General features: G+C 38.7%; 6 protein-coding genes across 6 annotated transcripts; 3 read left to right on the forward strand and 3 right to left on the reverse strand.

Annotated features, from left to right (window-relative positions):
- Positions 1–5137: 5137 nt before the first annotated feature.
- On the forward strand, positions 5138–6397 carry B0P05DRAFT_551931 (HAD-like domain-containing protein). Its single transcript, XM_051579416.1, has 5 exons — positions 5138–5619; positions 5660–5755; positions 5802–5951; positions 5996–6094; positions 6141–6397. The coding sequence occupies exons 1-5, from the start codon at positions 5389–5391 to the stop codon at positions 6345–6347; spliced, it is 783 nt and encodes a 260-aa protein (XP_051432426.1). The 5' UTR covers positions 5138–5388; the 3' UTR covers positions 6348–6397.
- A 7-nt stretch (positions 6398–6404) lies between these two features.
- On the reverse strand, positions 6405–7043 carry B0P05DRAFT_475096 (ADP-ribosylation factor family-domain-containing protein; the record flags this gene model as incomplete). The annotated part of the gene is made up of 3 exons (XM_051574817.1): positions 6405–6783; positions 6827–6937; positions 6979–7043. The coding sequence occupies 3 exons, from the start codon at positions 7041–7043 to the stop codon at positions 6405–6407; spliced, it is 555 nt and encodes a 184-aa protein (XP_051432427.1).
- A 47-nt stretch (positions 7044–7090) lies between these two features.
- Positions 7091–7641, reverse strand: B0P05DRAFT_589499 (uncharacterized protein; the record flags this gene model as incomplete). The annotated part of the gene is made up of 3 exons (XM_051582741.1): positions 7091–7190; positions 7246–7445; positions 7489–7641. The coding sequence occupies 3 exons, from the start codon at positions 7639–7641 to the stop codon at positions 7091–7093; spliced, it is 453 nt and encodes a 150-aa protein (XP_051432428.1).
- Positions 7642–7711: 70 nt separating this feature from the next.
- On the forward strand, positions 7712–9294 carry B0P05DRAFT_573631 (uncharacterized protein; the record flags this gene model as incomplete). The annotated part of the gene is made up of 3 exons (XM_051581525.1): positions 7712–8927; positions 8974–9194; positions 9250–9294. The coding sequence occupies 3 exons, from the start codon at positions 7712–7714 to the stop codon at positions 9292–9294; spliced, it is 1482 nt and encodes a 493-aa protein (XP_051432429.1).
- B0P05DRAFT_551947 (1,3-beta-glucan synthase component-domain-containing protein) lies at positions 9269–15417 on the reverse strand. The gene is made up of 6 exons (XM_051579417.1): positions 15082–15417; positions 14880–15031; positions 12708–14830; positions 12457–12657; positions 9780–12407; positions 9269–9727 (listed from the first exon to the last, which is right to left on the reverse strand). Exons 1-6 carry the CDS (start codon positions 15243–15245, stop codon positions 9689–9691), a joined length of 5307 nt encoding a protein of 1768 aa, XP_051432430.1. The 5' UTR covers positions 15246–15417; the 3' UTR covers positions 9269–9688.
- Positions 15418–15795: 378 nt separating this feature from the next.
- Positions 15796–17846, forward strand: B0P05DRAFT_551951 (HAD-like domain-containing protein). The gene is made up of 8 exons (XM_051579418.1): positions 15796–16163; positions 16209–16240; positions 16289–16357; positions 16412–16528; positions 16576–16680; positions 16726–16981; positions 17022–17404; positions 17451–17846. Exons 1-8 carry the CDS (start codon positions 15893–15895, stop codon positions 17502–17504), a joined length of 1287 nt encoding a protein of 428 aa, XP_051432431.1. The 5' UTR covers positions 15796–15892; the 3' UTR covers positions 17505–17846.
- The last annotated feature ends 937 nt before the right edge of the window (positions 17847–18783 follow it).

The following is an 18783-nucleotide window of genomic DNA, read 5'->3' on the forward strand; positions in this document are numbered from 1 at the left end:
ATTAATGTTAAAAGAAACAGTAATACTATCATAAACGTTGCATTTTACAGGTTTACTTGGACCAAGATTGATAGCTAGATTTGCTATCTCGTATCGTTAGTTGAGTATAATTTACAACTATTCTATTGATATATAGCCTGATAAAATATTTACTAGCAACAAGGAAAAAAAAACTAATTGGCTTTTATAGACACTTTATGCTAGTAAGCAAGACTTGATGAGTTCTTTGTACGCTAAAGAGACTTGAAAATGCCACAGAGGTCGACTGACGGCAGATACAGTGATGTTACAGCCGGTAACTTGAAGTGTGCAAAAAAAAAAAAACTCGATCAGAATCTTTGGAATGATCCAGTGTAGGTCTGATCCAACCGAAATCAGGCAAGACCATGTATAGGTACTTCTGATGAAAAGAAAACGAGCCTACTAAGATGAAAAAAGGCGACTTCATTTACGCATTGGCTTCAAATCTGCGTTCAAAGCTCATTGCACACTATGATGAGTGCAAAAGAGACCCATTTCAGCAGAGGTTGACTATTAGACAAGCAATCATGCTTATACCATTCAATGCGCAAACAATAGGCGAGCAAGTCATACTATACTACTTGGCATTTTTGAGGACTAAAGGGTGCAAATAAAGACAGGACAAACTATGGAAGACGCATACGAAGGGGAAAGATGATAATTTAAACACCAACAGTTTTCTTTTTCATAAGGTATACTCTGATCAGATGCATGCTTTCGCTCTTTTACAGCACTTGCAACTCGAATTCGTATCTTACTACACATCATTAGAAAAGAAGCAGAAAAAATATAAAATTTTTGGAGTTAGAAAGTGATCAAGTGCTCAGTGTAAAAGCATGTTGAAGATACCACCACAGTAGTGTACAATTGAAATTTACTTTGATCAACAAATAATAAGGGTCGAAAGCAACAATGAAGCATTAAACTAGTAAAACCAAATCAGCTTCGAAATTGGATACTTTGCATCTTACATTCAAAAGTATATATGTCAATAATTGAACAATACAAAGTGCAGCAGTGTTGGTCACATAAACATATTAATTGTCGTTACCAAGACCAAGAAATGAGCTTCCAGATAGGGTAATGCTACATGTCAGAAACAAGTAGGGTATAATGCCATGCCTGGAGTGAGTTGATCATTTTCGATTCAAGAGTCCCAACGAAAAAGAAGAAGAAACCTTGTTTCCATTATTTACAGACGCAACCAGTTTTTGTGAGTGTCCTGAATGGATATAGTAGCTAATAGGAAGAGAAAGAAAAGGACAAGAATCAGAAACTAGGCACTAAAAACATGAACACAGAGACAAGAAGAAAAAGAAAGAGATCCATCGGTATTCTTGATTTCTGGGGTATTGTTTTACATGTATACTTAATTTCAGTAGCAAAAGAATTAGATTGAAGCTTGATTATAAGTGCCATTGAGATAATGAGCCTCCATTCATTCTACAAGTCTCATTACAAATGAGGCTTCATTTCGAGCTGCAAGTCGATGTCAAGTAAATCAAGTTTAAATTCGATTTACTTGATTGAGAAGACTAATCTTAGTCAGTTTATATTTTATGTTTCGCTAAGATGAAAGAAATGACTTGTCTATTCTGTACCCTATATACATGCGATACTTACGTCTTATTTTTCTCATTTTCAACTCATATAAGCGCTTGCTTCAAAACGTCGCCTCAAATAAAATTTTGAATTGCCAGGACAGACTAAGGTCAATTAAAGGTTCTTTTTGTACTGAGCATGAATTCGGCGTAACCAAATTGAAATAAAAAATATTCCCACCTAGATGAAATCAGTTTTAAGGTTTAAGTGGCTGGCAGATGTCAAGAATGCTAAGAAATACTGAAAGCATCTCGAATATAACCTTGAAAAAAAAGAGAGACAAGGACTTGAGATTTAATTAATTATTGTACGAATGAGAATAAGAAGAACTAGAGTGTCAAAATCAGCGGCGGCGTCGTCTCTTTGCACTAAATAGAAAAAACTGAGTTTGCCTTCCTACATACAATACTCACTTGTGCATTGATCGAGTTATCTTTCTTGTGATAGTAACGTTTTTTGCTGACTTCTTTGGTGTACAAGGTCTTTTCTTCCAAGGCAAATCAGCAATTGTAGTAGGAGTACAGGCATCGACAATTGTGATAGGAGCAGAGGCATCAACAGCTATAGTAGAAGCACAGGCATCGACATGTTCTTTTAGTTCCTCTACCACTTATTCATGGTTTAAACTTTCATCTATGTCTGGAGACTGTAGATTTTCCTCCTCATTGCCTACTTCATTGTCTACTTGGTTGTCTACTCCATTGTCACTGACTTGTTTGTCTTGATTTTCATTGTTGAACCTCTCGCTTAAAGCCTCTACATCAAGTGTTCTTTTCTGCCCAAAACAAATGATTAAAAGTCCAGTAAAAGTAAAACGTAAAGTACCTTGAGCGTTGTTTTGTCCTTTCGTGCCATATTACGAAACCTCTCACTCAGCAGAAGATATGCCAACCAGTGTCTGTGACACATCAATGTCAACATTGCACAACTTGGCTTTTGTCTCCAAATAAATGCATGATTCTGTCGTTACGCAATAAGGGATTTGTCCTCAGTGACAGGGATAAGCTTCAGATAGTCTCTAATCAAGAGTTTTTTGAGAAACATGACCGCTCTGTCAGTAGCTCAGTTGAGTTCCATTCGTTTGTCCAACTTGATTGCGTTTTTTGCTTCTCTGGCCAATCTGTCTTCGCCATCTACTCTTCTTGGTTCAGCGTATTGATGACGGAAAAACCAGGTAAGAATAGGGATTTTTTCACACAATTGGTAAGACTATCTATTTCTTTTGCCTGTAGTTTATGAAGGATGTGTTGAGGAAGAACTGTTATCATAGGAGGATTGGGCCTGTAAAGTAGTTGTGCTTCTAGTAGTTGTGGTGATGCTAGTGATACTGATAGTGGCTGTGATGGTAGCGTTGCTGGTAATGGTGCTGATGCTTGCTCTTGAGCTGATATATTTCAGAAAAAGAAAATTGAAAAGACACGTTACCTTTTGAAGCAGCAACTAAAGACTGCAATAATGTTTTTGCTTCGCGTACATCGTTTTCCAATGCATCAACTTTCCTCACAATACCAAAGATGTCTCTTTCGTTTGCTTCAACACTCTCAGTAATTCTTTAAAAATTCATTGCCATGCAACTTACGTGATTCAAAAGGAAAAGAAAAAATAATACGGTGGTATTATTGAAACATGTTTGTTTGTTTATTGTTATCGATTTGTCATCAATAACAAACATTCACTTAATAAGTAAGCTAATGTAAAGGATCATACATAAATCAGATTCGTGTCGACTTCTTGCCAGTGACAAAGAGAAGCTAATACCCAAAGAAAAGTATTGTTGAAATAAAAAGGAAAAGGGGGATTTTTTTTTATCACTTCATCGTGTAGTACAGTGTATGCATATGCTTGGAAATATTATATGTTTTTTATGTATCTCACCAGAGTATATCAGCATACTCTGTAATCAACAAGTAGCCTTGTATACTGCTTGGCCTAAGCATATTAACAAACTCATCCTTAAATAAACTGGACAAGCAATTGATAAGCATAATAGTACCACCGACAGATTGGCAGTCCGCTGCAGGCCTTAGTACAAATTGTTCCTCGGGCTCTATGAAACACACTTAAAGTGTTATATCTGCAAATGTGCTATGAAAAGTGTGCGCTATAGCTCAAAAGCAAAAAATATGTTTTAGAAGCATAGTTCATTATTTAAGGAGCAAGCATACTGCGTTTTTTTATATAATCTGCCACGCCATGTCTGTATCTACAAACTTTGTTAATACGACTTCTTAGTAGCTTTTTGTTTCTGAATACTTTTAGTCCATTATTTTTTAAAAATTAAACTCAGACACATTTATTAAGGAACATTTTGGAGGTGCCAAATTTTTTTTTTTTTGTCTTTTCTGCAATATTAATGCTAATCTCTATCTCTGTTTTATAGTAAGCTGCCCAGTACAATGGAGTATTCAAATTGAACTTCTTTGTTTGCTTGTTTCTCCTTTCATCTTTCTTTTTCTGATATCAACATGAAGATTTCAATACAGCAAGTCAAATGAATTCAAATCATAAATCAGATCTTCTTTCAAACGATCTATACTAAGAACTAATCAAGACTTTCGTTCATAGTCATCTGCATTGAGAATTAAATGCGATCAAGGAAGCACATCATGAAGCAAATAAGCCAATTTGGAACAAAGCCAGTTCAAATGATGACTTTCTATTCCAGATCAAATCGTGGCACAATCGAGCTCTTTGTTGCTTCTGTAGATATGCTATCTATGCTATTATACTCAAAAAAAGAAAAGAAAAGTATGTGTTTGTTAGCCATAAGGATTTAGTCTGTTTAGTTTTCCTCTATGAATCCTGGTAATCAAATGCCACAAAGATCATATGAGCTATGTCTTTTTTTTTTTTTTTTTTGAGAGTGACCGAGTTTGATGTTGCTACCAAAAAAAGAAGCCAAAACATGCAGCAAATGCCTCAATCAAGAAGGTTGACTTGCATATTGAATAGGCAATTCTTTCTTATTTTTTTTTCTCGCTTTCTTGTACGAGATCAAATGAATGCTTTACAGATTTGGTGATAGAAAGAAGCATTGCTCATCATTCCATTCTCTTGTTGCTTACGAATATTATATGCCCCCCTGAGAGACAAAGTTAAATATACTTATTGGCAGTCCAAATAAAGACCGAAACACATTACAAAGGAATGCTTTCAATTGTCAACAAGAGTGTACTTGTATGAAATGACTGTAAAGAAATACACATAGAACTCAACGTCCATAGCCTAACATGACTTTTATGACATGTATCAAGAAAAAAAAAAAAAAAAGTGCTTCAAAAGTAAATGGCCAAGATTGGCAGCACAATAAACAATGTCTACCAATGTCAAATGCAGTCCATGTGATGATATCGAAAAAGAAAATGTAACTTTAGTCAACAATGAGTAATGCCTGTTTTGGCCTTTATTCACTACAATTGACAAACTACCTTGTGTCGAATTGATCAAAAAAGAAAAAATATTTATTGTATATTTTCATTTCCCGATCTTTTTTGCTTCCTTTTCCTCTTTCTTTTTTTTTTTTTAAACTCTTTGTTCCTGAAACTCACTCCCATTTTTGGCTTTACTCCTGGTTTATAAGAAAAGAGAGAGAATGAGTCAAGGTAGAGGGTCCACCTGTGTTATTCAACCTTCCAGGTCTTCTTTATTCCATCGTCGTACTAACAGTAACACAAGCAATAAGAGTAAGCTCATGCCTTCAACCATGTTGAAACTCATGTATCCATAGCCAATGTCAAGCCAAAAAGAAACTTTTTCTCATTCTTGATGTGCTGTGCACTCAAGAAGAAAAAGAAACAAAAAGAACCTGTAGTTGAGAAAGAGATGACGCCTGTTGCACCACCCACACCACCCACACCACTATTACCTGAATCTGACTTGGTTGATCAGGCACTGAAACGACCTTCTTCAATTGAAGAAAAAGAATTCTTGACCGAGGATGAAGACAAGTATGAACAAGTAACCAAGTCAGAAGAAGCAACATTGGATGACTCTAATGTAATGTCTATTCACCTAATCCAAACTGACATGTCTATAGGTTACTTTCCTTCTCAACCCTATTGAAAAAGAACACCGTGGACGTAAATGCCTTGTATTAGACCTTGATGAAACGTTAATTCATAGTTCATTTAAAGTAAGTCTATGGTTACTGTCCATATCACTGATGTATGATTGATTAGACGGTTGCTGAAGCCGATTTTATTGTTCCTGTAGAGATTGATGGTCATTATCATAATGTATTTGTCCTGAAAAGACCTGGTGTAGATGACTTTATGCGCAAAATGGGTGAATTGTACGAGATTGTGATCTTTACAGCCAGTCTTTCTAAAGTAGGTGTATAACAGGATAACATCATACTCAACCATCCACTTAGTATGCAGATCCAGTCTTGGACAAGTTTGATTTACACCATGTTATCCACCATCGTTTGTTTAGAGAATCTTGTCACCCATACAAAGGCACTTTTATCAAAGTAACGTATCTTTCTCTAAAATAGGAGAACTTACTTTTCTCCTTAGGATTTGTCAAGATTAGGCCGTGATTTAAAGCATGTCATCATTCTCGATAATACACCCACAAGCTATAGTTTCCATCCTTCCAATGCTGTGCCTGTCTCTACCTGGTTTAATGATCAGCATGATTCTGAACTTATTGACTTGATTCCTTTTCTTCAAGACCTATCCAAAGTAGATGATGTCGTTGAAGTCCTCAACACCTCATTCTAATCTGCACTGTATTTTATATTCATTCATCTCATTTTACATAATAAACCCATTCTTTTATTATTCCAACATGTAAATCCTTGAGGCCACATCCTGCACTACCCAATCCATACCCTTCAATAGACTATCCCCTGTGACTGCACTGCATGCAAATATAGCCCAGTGATGACTCTTGATATCATCTAAACCTAAAGCCATTCGTATCTCTTGTTCGGTTAATGCACCTGCAATGTCTTGTTTATTGGCAAACACCAGTAACGTAGCGCCTGCCAGTCTCTCTTCTTGTAAGAGTCCACTGAGTTCTCGCTTACAGTCTGATAAACGTAGACGATCTGCTGAATCAACCACCCAGACCAATGCATCTGTCTGCTCAAAATAGTTACGCCAATAGGATCGAATGGATTTCTGACCCCCTACATCCCATATATTCAGTTTATAACTACACCAAAGTCAGTCATCTGTTGATCCAGTGTGTGATTTACTTTTCATGTTCTAATGTCTTGATATTAAACCCAAGCGTAGGTGAAATAGTATCAATAGGTTCACCATTAATACGCTTGAGGATGGTTGTCTTGCCAGCATTATCTAGACCACTGAATAACAATGAGATCAAGCATCGATAGACATGACTTACAGCATCAGAATACGCATCTCTTTCTCATGTTGACGATTCTTTTTCAAGATGCTCAGTAAGCCCATGATGATGAAAAGAAAGAAAAGCGTGTTTTATTCACTCAAAGCGGAGTTTAGGTATACAAATCAATGATGGCTTCAATTGAATTGCATTGACTACATGCTTTGACAAGTAAGTTGCACAGTTCTTTAGGTATATAAGAACGCATCTTTCTAGCCTAGGAGAGTATCAGTATAGGGCATTGAAGATCTACTTGCCTCTTGGTACGTTGTATTGACAGATCCATGTTGCGCATGTGCTTTAGTCAAGATAAAGAACAACTCTTCTTCAAGACACACAGGCAATCCAGCCATCCCATCGACTGTTCTTGTACACAACACTTGATGACCACTCTCTTGATGGAGCATAAACCTTCTTCTTACCCAATAACGATAAGCAGCAGTACCAAGATGACATTGTCTCTTCCCCTATACTGATATCAGTCTTTGTAGAGTTATACCTTTGTAGTACTTGTTCTACTATCTTGACAATATCAATCGCTGTATTTAAAGAAAGAATAGCTTTTCTATGCTTCTTTTTGACTGCCTTTACTAAGGACTGGAATTCTTCTTGTGTAATCCAATCCACAGGCATGGATCGATACAGGGACAATTCTGTAATCATAAAAAAAAAAAAAGAAAGACAATTGACGTAACACCATTTTATTTTCCTCTTCTTTCTTTTTTTTTTAATTATGTCAAATAAGCCTACCGAAAGTACTTCTAAGCTGAGTAAACCCTCTGCTATTTCAAAACAAGTCCTCAAGACAAACCCTATTCCACAAACAGTCTTGTCGGAAGACACCACACTCCCTGTACTGAAATCAAAAGCACCTACACAACCCCTTCGAAGTACGAAAGTATCTCAGAAACTGGTGTTGTTTCCTACAGCTGAGGATACAGAGACAACCATGCCTATGGACGCACCTAAAGAAGAAGAAGAAGAACATGCCGACAATACTGACTATGACTTGCGACGTGCTTCATTGAATGAACGACAATGGGAAGATGAGCAGAGTCAACCACGTACAGCAGGTGTCCCATTGCCTATCGAATGGACATTTGGATCCCGCACACCTGCTGAACGCATGACCAAAGACGAACGAGAGGCAGCCATGTTGCCTCGAGCAGCAGCATATTATACAGGTGAAGGCTATGATCTCACACGTCTTCGACCCTTTTTACGCCAACACCATCATGTCGCTCCTCGATTGTATGATGAGTGTCTTTATGCTGCTTATCGTTTTCCTCTCAAGACACTACGTCCCGACAAAGACAATTTGTTCAATATCCGTATACAGAGTTATGCGCCTTCGAGTCTGGAAGACATGGACTATGATGAAGATCATTTCAATCCCTCGGATGCACCTACTGTGATCCAGCCTCGTCCCGGTCAACCTTTTCCTGAAGATTTTCATTACAAACAAGACCCTATACCCGACACAAAATTACACAGTCGTGAGCCCTTTAAGGGAGGTGAAGTCTTTATCTTTGACTATGGTGTCGTCGTCTTTTGGAACTTCCGTCGTGCAGAAGAACTGTTGATGTTGGAAGACTTTATGCAGTTCTCGGTAGACCCCTTTCGCGATAATCCAGATGAAGACATGCAGATTGAAGAAATCCATTTCCAATACGACACATCTCAAATGAAGCCTCGTATCTTCAACGACATGATTACCCTCAAGAGTGGTAATCACATGATCAAACTCACTTTATCGCATGGGTTATCTCAGAGTGCGGTTGTGGCTCGTTATGAAGATATCATGGACAAGACGATTGAAGAAACAAAGCATTTGCCTAAAGAAATGGCAGAGACAGGTCGGTTAGGCAAGAACCGTGCAGAAATCACCAAGATCAATGGTCAATTGTTTACATTGCGTATGAATGTCAATTTAGTGTCGAATGTGTTGGGTAAGAAGCTATCTATCCTAAAGAGATATTGACTCACCTAGTACAGATACGCCTGAAATCTTTTGGTCTGAACCTGCTCTACAGCCCATGTACACAGCCATTCGAGAGTACCTTGAAATCCCTCAACGTGCTCAAATCCTGAATGATCGTTTACGTGTGATTTCTGACTTGTTGTCTATGCTACGAGACCACCTTACCAACTTTGGTGTCGAGTATCAAACATTGATTATTATTTACTTGATTATTATCGCTGTGATTGTTGCTTGTGTAAGTAGAACAAGGATATGTTCATTCAATAAGACTCATTTTATTATTATTCTAGTTTGAAATTGCTGTCAAGATCTTACATTCAGTTGATCTTTTTTAATAAATAATGTTAAATAGGAAGGTTTTTTACATTGATCAGGTCAGAGAGTAAAGAGGGACCCAAGATAGCAGGTGCCACCACAAGCCCAATAAACAGCAAAAATAGGCTATAGAACATGATGCCATACAGAATAGCAATACGTTTTCGCTGTTGACGTTGTTTGGCTGTCCAGATATGAGCACGAATTTGCTTGGAAGGCTTAAGCCAGAACAACATCAACGAATGAGCTGTGTTGATGTATGGTATTAAGATAAACAAAGAGAGGAAAAACAGAATGAGATGACCTAGTAAGAAATCAGTAGCAAATTCAGTCATTTCAATCATTTTGCAGACAAATTCTCTTGCAGGTTGACTGAGTGCTATATATATATAAAAAAAAAAGAAAAGGTGAGTTTCATATGACAATCAAGCCTTGTTTACCATGCCACCCAAGCTACATAGAGATAAAATCAGCATATAAACTCAATGGAATCCATGTCACTTACCCCACGTCCATACCACTTGCCAGTCCACCATCCTCGATTGGATTCATCTTGCTTAAACTCACGCGTCAAACACAAGACAGTCAAGACCTTAAGCACAAACCGCTGAATAGCCACCATGGCCACCACACCCAACAACACATGCGTTAATTTCCAATGCTCTAAGAAAAAAAGAGCTTCAAAAATAACAATCAGTCCAATCACAGACCACGCATGCGCCAAAGCAGCAATGGTCGATCCGAACTTAGTGACCCACAGACTCAGCACAGACCCAAGACCGACAGAGACACCGAAAAAGATAGCCAGGCCTACCATGTTGATCAAGAGAGGAGCCAAGGCCATCACACCAATACGAATCAAGGGACTAGGTCCTGTGGCAGGTAAAGTAGGATCTTCATCATCAAAACTCTTGACAAACGTGTAGGGGATAGTACAGAGCAAGGCGTACAGGAAAGGCAGAATCACTTCAGAGACAAAGATAGCACCCAGACCTGCTCGAGGCATATCGCCAATACTGTTGGTTCCTGAGGTAGGTTTGCTTCGTTTATAGCCTGTGATACGGGCGCGTGTGGACCGAACATGACTGATCCAAGAATCCCGGTGCGTCTTAGAATTACCTCTAGATAGCCAATGGATGAATTCACGGTAATCGACCAAGAACTCAATGGGCGAAAACTGGTTGGGATTAAACACAAAAGGCGAGACAATCAAGGCCACCACAGTAAACCAGAAATAGATCAAGTGAGGAATCCAATAGGCCACTGAAGCAAACAACATGATCATCAAGTTTCTGGCACCTACATAGATACTAGGGCCTGTGAATCGAGAATACAGGGTGGAAAACGGAATACGCGATGTAGCAAAACCACGGCCTGTACCAATATAACGAGCACCACCAAACACCAAGTTTTCCAGGACAGAGTAGGTGTAAATCTGTGTCACAAAGATTTCAAACAGCGGAGAAAGGGAAGTGAAGTGTCTTCCCATACGGGCCAAACTGCGAAGAAATCCGCGTTCTGTTAATTCCTGTAGAAACAAGGGCAAAAAGGCAGCAAAGAACACGACAAAGATAGACAGGATACAACGCTTAACCCAGTCAAAAATAGGCACGAGATTATAACAGCCTTCAGGTATGAGAGGCGCATCAGGAGGCGCATCAGCATTGTATTCACAAATCGTCAATGTGGCACCCATCGCACTGATAAACAGGATGGCCAACATGAACATTTGAACCGACATCATGATGAAGATATTGTTGATATGGAACCCAGGATGAGCATAATAAAACGTTAAGAATCGATCCAATGGGAGTTGTGTGCCAATGTAATAGTATTCACGCGACAGCATTTGTTCACCCATACCCGTACCAATCTTAGTCGTAAAGTTCAGAATGGAGCCAAATCCAAGATCACGACCCTTACCACACTGGAAATACTCTGTGTGCTTGATACGTCCACCTCGAGTAAAAGCGTTCATGCCCGCATAGATATCTTCGTTTAAATGAAGCCCCTTTTGTGCCTTTGAGACACCACCACGGGTCGTCATAAAGATCGCATTCAAGAAATCAGGATGACCATAGTGAAGTTTACCTCCAATCTTGGCCATGATACGTTGTGTCAGTGTACCAAACGTCTGTTCTTTACCCGCAGCCACATCACCCAAGACACCCACGTTTTCAGAAAAGATGTATTCTCTTGCACCCACAATCGCCACCGGAGAACGGTTGCTCTTGGGATACGAAGCAGCATAGGGAGAGATATTGCAAGGTTCCAGGGTCTCAAATTCACCTAGCACATTACGGATCTTGAGACACTCTTCAAGATAATTGTCTTGGTTGGCATCGATCAACTGCAAGAATTCGCCACGGTAAAAGATGATGGCATGGTTTTGGTTATCGGATTTACCATCACCCAGGATAGGATTACCAGGTAAACGTACACGGAATCGAGGCACACGCTTGCCATTTTCATTCAGGGGACAAGTACCATCAATCAGACAAGAATAAAACACGGTTTCGCCTTCAGGTTCAGTCGCTGCTTCTTCATCCACATAGGCAACCTGTAATTCAGGAAACGCTTTAAACAAAAACTCGGCATCTTCTGCTTCACTTGGACTGAATTTTGCATACCGTTGCATGGCGACCAGGAACTTGAATTTACGATGGGCCAATCGATCCAGATCGTTCTCTAAAGCTTCTTTGTCTTGACCATAATGACTTGAGGATTCAGGGTTTTCTACACGATAGAGCAACTTGATGGCCTTGCGATAGTTCATGAAACCAGAGACAGTACGGTACAAGGTCTGTGCTCTCAGAGATGCCCAGATGCGTGTACGCAATGTATATTCAGGTTTGGACGATTTGAACCCAATACAGTAAAACGGCAAATCATCGTTTTCTTTGGCCATGTCCTTCTCAAACGAACTTGTGCTGGATGCAATGGAAGCGTCAGACTTGAAATGCATACTGCGACGATCATCATCGCCCACTAACATTTTGGTGTCCTTGACAAAATTCTCCCATTCGACCGCATGCAACTGCTTCAAGTATTCCAACAGAGTCACGCGCGTACTTGTGTCTTCTTCTCGAATAATCTCGCGAAGTGAAAGTAAGATTTTTTCTCCGTAATGAGGCTAAACAAACAAATAAGATTCAAACATGATGGTGTGTTTTAAAACTTACGGTCAGGACAGTGAAGGTCGGCATACATTCAACAGGATGAGGAGGTGGCATGGGCGTTGTTAAACTTTGAGCAAAGAAATGGATACGACGTTCTGCTTCACCACTTTGAGGAAAATACTCTGTTTTAAAAGAAGTGTCTTCTTGAGAAATGAAAAATGTGGGTGTCTTGAGTGTACGGTGACCATCTAACGGATTAAGTTCCTAGCAGAGCAATCTTTAGTAACGTATATAAAATCTAGAATGAATTTTACCTGTTGATACAACATACGTTGAGCATGGTCGACCGTAATTAAATGTTCTCTGTACATGGTAATCACAATAGCATTCCAGATTTGAGAACAGAGTATCTTGGGCTTGTACTTGACTTGGATATCGGTGGTCGCCAACAATTTGACAAAAATACGCTTGGGCAAGCGTGAAAAGATATTTCTCCATGGTGACCAGATTGAGATACCAAGATAAAACGATCTCGCTACCGAAAACACAGTGTTCCAAATAATATACCAAAGATACGTATCCAAGAAATAAAGCACCAGGTCCATCAAGAACATGATAAAGATAGTAATACGAGGCATTTGTTCACAAATGACAGATCCAATCAACTTGTCATTACAATTGGTGATGGTCATTGTACTGATGGCCTTGAGAGGATCTTTAAAAGACAAGGCCAAGAAAAAGTACGATTCGATTAGTTTGCATGTAAAGACACAGATCCAGAGCGAGATGGACATGACACGATCGATGGGCTTGAGAGGAGGGAAGTTGGCTGTGAATCGTTCGTTGGCAAGTTGATCCCGTGTATGTTCGGAAGCACGCATAAACAGTCGAGACGAAGGCACGATAGACAAAACCAAGGTGGTAGCCACACTGATCAAAAGCTGAATGATCGAGACCAGTTTAGAGATCCAGCTTGTTCGGTCCAACACCACACAGTAAAAGGAAGGACCACCATTGACCAACATCAATATCACCAACAGTATAATACGGCGCAAGACCTTTTTGGAATTACTCCAGCTGGCCGGCAGATAAGCGAGTTCAGCACATGAACCCACCAGCACTAACAAACAAGCCACTACACCACCTAAAGCGACAATCGATATCTGTACAGCGACTTCTTGACTTGCGACTTCCTTGTCAGCATCTAGATAAAGCGAATAGGCATTGGCCATAATATAATACCAAAAGGTCACAATATGAATCACCCAGACTCTCGAAAAGTTAATGGAGGCATGCATCCAAGTACGTTTTTCTTTGTAGGTCTTTTTAAACGTCTTTTGCCAATCGACTTCTTTAAGTGCCGGGTATCGTTCATGAGGTGGTAATTTACCAAGCGTGTTGCCTTGGCCGGCGGATACTTGAATCTTGTCATAAAAAGTAGAATGCCAGAAAAATTGATTGACATCGTCATAGCCCACGACTTGATCATGGTCCTTTTCTCGTTTTGCGTATTTGCCATTCAAAAGTACATAGGTTTGGTCACGAATAAAGCGATATAGAGGTGTCACCACTTGATCCAGATACGCACCTTCAGCCATATCAGGCAACGCTTGGGGACTTTCCACACAATAATAATCATAGGCCATCTTGAAGATAAAGCACAGTGTCTCGGGTGTAAATCGAACAGGAGCAGCTTCACCCCATAAGCACAAGTAAAGCGCTAAATCTCTTGCCTTGTCAGCGTTGCTCAATGACCGCATACGCAACGTCCATTTCTCCTCATTACGAGCTAATTGTTCTTGTTCGTCGCCAATGTCCAATGCGACTTGCTTCTCTTGTTCTGTTTGGCCGTAAATGTCCATCTTGGAAGCAAAATACCATTTACGATAATTCGCATTATCGCCACCAATGTAGTCCGCATGAAGCGTGTCGAGTGCAAGTTGAGGATCAAGTCGAGACGCACGGGAATCCAGCATGGTTTTCAAATGCTCGGCTATATTGTTGACACTGTCTTGTTGAAACCCGAATTTTCTTCTTAGGCTATCAAAGATTTCGTCCATTTGTCTGAATGCGATAGGCACACGATCTTCTGGTCCCCAAGCAGGATAGGGTGATTCTTCCGTAGCATAACCAATCAGCGTATTGATGCCTGTGGCTGTCGTGGCTGTACTTGGAATCGATGCTTGACTTTCACTTTTGATTTTATTGCCAGTGTATTTCCGACTTTCGAGCAATGCCAACATGGAGTCTGCCGATGAAGCATATTCCATATAACGTCCATCATCGCCTTCTGTCAAAGCAGCTAATACATCGACATCAAACACATCTTGTTTTGGTGGTGGGTAGTTGACAGGTTGAGAAATAGGACCGGACACATATTGTGGTGGAAAATCAACAGCTCGGATGGGAGTCGTCTTTTGGAGTTGTTTGATATGGCCTATGGAAATATTTAATAACATTCCTCACACAAAATCATTTTTATTCACCTTCAGAAACAGACCCTGCTTCCAAGATGCTGATGCCCGCTTTAGATATTGAATCAACCGAAGCCATGGAAGATGCTTCACTGTATCTGGTAGAAAGTAGATCTGCACTTTTACTGTCCGTGTCATGAACATTTTGAGGATCACTGACAATGCTATAAAAGAAAATGTTGTCAGCTTCATGTTGAGTAACATTTCATTTTACTTTGCATAATAAGCACGAATCTCTGGAAAATCTTGATTGGATGCTTTTGATTCCTTTTTGTGGGTATGGAGAACATCTGTTAAGGAAGCCTCACTGGAATTGTCGAGTGATAGAGAAGAAGTATTCTCTACTTCTTTTTTCTTCAAAGATGTATTTTCTTCCATCTCTGCTTTTTCTATCAAGAAAAAAAATATAAAAAAGAAAGAAAGAAAGAAATGAACAAGGAGAAAAAAAAGTAATTGTTTGAATTGTATAGTTTGTTGTATATTGTTTGATGCGATAACAAATATGATACTCGAAAAGAGATCACGGTTGCATTTAAAACGTCTTTTTTTTCTACTGTCTGACGGTAAATTAAAGATATGCCATAGTAAAAAGGAATGAACCATTTATTTGTATGTTCTTTTGTTCTTTCAAAAGAAATTGAAAGAGAAAACAGCCGATGTTGCTATTTCATTCAAATGTTGTTAGCACAATTGAATTTCATGTCAAGAATGCACTTGATGTTTGATAAAAAAAAAAAAAAAAAAGCTCAATCCCTTTAACCCTAAATAAATGTTTAAGCTTAATAGAATAAGTCTAGTTTTTTATGGTTTATGTCATTGGGTGATAACATAGCATGATGGGGCTATTTTTCTTTTCTTTTCTCGTCGATACTTGTTCCTGGTTACCTTGCCTAGACATGAATGCATTTCATCTTATTGACCAGTAAAAACCCCGGTTGAGTCAACAGGGGGAATTTGATCACCTAACAAGCCACTAGTTTAGCATAATTTTTTCTTTACCTTTCTCTGTTTTTCTTTTCTTAATCATGTTTCGACGCTCGATTCTTGGACTTCAAAAAGCAGCCAGAAGAAGCTACAGTGCTACTCCCGAACAACCTTTGACAAACTCGGCTGCTCATAAGTTAGCCGAGGAAGCTTTAGCTCAAAAAACAGGTGCTGTCAAACCTAGAGCTGCTACGCTTCCTAAAGGTGACAAGAAACCCACGAAAGCCAAGTCTGAAAAGAATAACCATTACAAGACAGCTTTGGGCGCAGGTGCTGCTGTAGGTCTTGGTCTTGGTGCTATGTTTTACTATGGTATGTTTAAGCCAATGCTCGAAAATATATCTAACTGAGTGATAGGTCGTCCATTTGAGGATGGTAGACAAGACAAGGTAAGACTGACTTTTATTGATCTGAATGCATTATTGATATAAATACAGTATGCTGCCGAAAATCCTTTTGTTGCTGCTTATAAACGTTGTGTTGATCGATTCAATGAATTCCAACAGGTAAGACGCGGGGGTATATAGCATAAAAGGATAGACTTATGTATCTATTGAAAGAGTATGCATGAACCCATTTGGGACAAACTTCTTCCTGACCCATTACCTCAACCCTATCAACGTCCTTACACTTTGGTCATCAATTTGGATGAGACATTAGTTTATTCTTACTGGGATGTAAGTACCCATATCAAAAGAATAGAAGGTTATTGAACAATTTATAGAAAGATCATGGTTGGCGTCACGCTAAACGACCTGGTGTTGATTATTTCCTCTCTTACCTTTCTCAATTCTTTGAAATTGTCATTTTCACTTCTCAATCTTCCATGGTAAGTCTCGAATATACTTTATTATCATTAACACTTGTGTGATAGAATGCTATGCCCATTTTGGATAAACTTGATCCCTACCAATATGCCATGTACAGACTTTACCGTGAAGCCACGCGTTATGTTGATGGAAAATACGTCAAGGATTTGTCTCACTTGAACCGTGACTTGAGCAAGGTGATCATTATGGACTCTAACCCCGAAGCCTTTACTTACCAACCCGAGAACGGTATTGCTTTGAAGCCATGGAAAGGTGAGGCTGGAGATCAAGGATTATTAGAATATATTCCTTTCTTAGAAGGTAAGATCATATAAGGCCTGTCTTGTTCTAACTCAAGCAGCTGTTGGTATGCTGATGCCTGAAGATGTTCGAACTGTATTGAAGACATTCGAAGGTCAACATATTCCTATTGCATGGGCCAAGCGTGAAGAAGAAATGAAAGAATTGAGCAGAATCCAATGGGAACAAGAACAAGCTCAAAAGAAATCATCTCGTAACCTGGGTTCTCTTTTAGGTGGTGGTGCTGCTGCTACACAAGTGGAAGGCCCACCTCCTTCTCCTTTGGAAATGTTGAGAAAGGAGTACAGAGAAGCTTTTGCCTCTCAATTCGAAACTCAAAAGAAGGCTCAAGAAGAAGCTATGGCACAAGATATGGAAAGACAGATGCAAATGATGAAGGAAATGAAGATGTCTGTTTGGGATTTGATGGCACAAGCTGCTTCTGTAAGTGGAAATATAAATTCTTTTCAATCTATTTACTCTTTTGTAGGGTCAACCATTAGCTCCTCCTCCACCACCTTCAAACGAACAACCTCAACAATAATAAATGTATTACGCTTTCATTGTAGAATGACTGGAATCCTTCTTTTCTTTTTTAGTAACTATGAAGTGTTTCAAATGAGAATGGGGGAATTCCCGAAACGATTTGATTGAATTACGATGATACCGTGCATATACAACATTCATTTCTTGTGCCATTGACCAAAAAGTCAATGATTTTCGTTCTTCGAGATAAGCCAACTGGACTTGAAATGGTGCAACTCATAGTGCAAGGCATAAGAGAATGTCTTGACTCTATTCAGATGATGGATATTTCTAGATCACTTCCAAATAAGAATTGCATGAATAAATAAAGGAAAATATCCCTTGTTTTTTTTTAAGATACAAAGAAAAATGCCTAAAAGTGATATTTTTTATTGTGATTAAACAAAATGACTAAACCACTGCTTTTTAGGCTAATAACCCAAAAAAAAAGAGATACATATCTAACCAATCAAGTCTTTATTGAACCCTATCTCCTTCAAAGTGGCTTAAAGAGCTATCCTATTTAGAACTGTATTTGATGATTTGGTTTTTTGAGAAATGAAGCAATACGATCATGAACTGACGTTTATATTCCCTTATTTTTTTTACGGGAAGTGTTCCGTTATGTAAATAGCTTTTTTTTTGTTTTGTTTTTTTTTGTTTTTGTTGATCTATATTATGCAGAGCATCACATGCTACAGGAACGAAAGAATTTCTTTTGAGTGAATTACAATCTCCGGAACTGTTATCCTATCAGTTCATATCAAAACTAAGTGAAGAAACAAGCTGTCTTTCTCAAGTATATTATCTAAAGAGAGACAGAGAGAAAAAAAAGAAAGGGAGATACTAGACCTTTTTTTTTTTTTTTTTACATAGCCAATGTATACTAAACTATACATTAAATCTTAAATATTCATACCATGTGTAGGCATAAACTATTTAATTTCTACCTTTTAGGTTGTCTTTGATAAATTCCATAGATCCATTCTTTACAAGAGCAAGAAGAAAGAGAAAGAAAGAAGAGAAATGATACGCGCCAAAATAAAGTTTTTTTTTCTTCTTCACTTCTTTATCCTGCATGCTATGTATATGTGTGTATAAATATACATGTTCCTTTTCCTTGACTTCTTTGAAGAAGAAGAAAGATAAAAAAAAAACTATATAGGATGAGCAGTCTCATACGATTACCGCGTCATTTATACTAACAATACGGTTCGAACACAAATGATTGTTTGACACCTGATTTACACAATGCCCTCTCTATCCCCTTATTTTTTTTTTTAGCCATTAAAACCAAC

This window comes from Gilbertella persicaria (assembly GCF_025201335.1).
Source record: "Gilbertella persicaria strain CBS 190.32 chromosome Unknown B0P05scaffold_35, whole genome shotgun sequence".
Classification (NCBI taxonomy): domain Eukaryota; kingdom Fungi; phylum Mucoromycota; class Mucoromycetes; order Mucorales; family Choanephoraceae; genus Gilbertella; species Gilbertella persicaria.

Coding starts and splice junctions, on each gene's coding strand:
- B0P05DRAFT_551931 (XM_051579416.1), top strand. CDS start 5,389: ATGTGCTGTGCACTCAAGAAGAAAAAGAAACAAAAAGAACCTGTAGTT. Junction 5,952..5,995: donor TTACAGCCAGTCTTTCTAAA/GTAGGTGTATAA, acceptor CCATCCACTTAG/TATGCAGATCCAGTCTTGGA. Junction 6,095..6,140: donor ACAAAGGCACTTTTATCAAA/GTAACGTATCTT, acceptor TTTTCTCCTTAG/GATTTGTCAAGATTAGGCCG.
- B0P05DRAFT_551947 (XM_051579417.1), bottom strand. CDS start 15,245: ATGGAAGAAAATACATCTTTGAAGAAAAAAGAAGTAGAGAATACTTCT. Junction 14,831..14,879: donor AGCAGGGTCTGTTTCTGAAG/GTGAATAAAAAT, acceptor ATATTTCCATAG/GCCATATCAAACAACTCCAA. Junction 12,408..12,456: donor CGACCTTCACTGTCCTGACC/GTAAGTTTTAAA, acceptor TTGTTTGTTTAG/CCTCATTACGGAGAAAAAAT.
- B0P05DRAFT_551951 (XM_051579418.1), top strand. CDS start 15,893: ATGTTTCGACGCTCGATTCTTGGACTTCAAAAAGCAGCCAGAAGAAGC. Junction 16,681..16,725: donor TCACTTCTCAATCTTCCATG/GTAAGTCTCGAA, acceptor CTTGTGTGATAG/AATGCTATGCCCATTTTGGA. Junction 16,982..17,021: donor ATATATTCCTTTCTTAGAAG/GTAAGATCATAT, acceptor TAACTCAAGCAG/CTGTTGGTATGCTGATGCCT.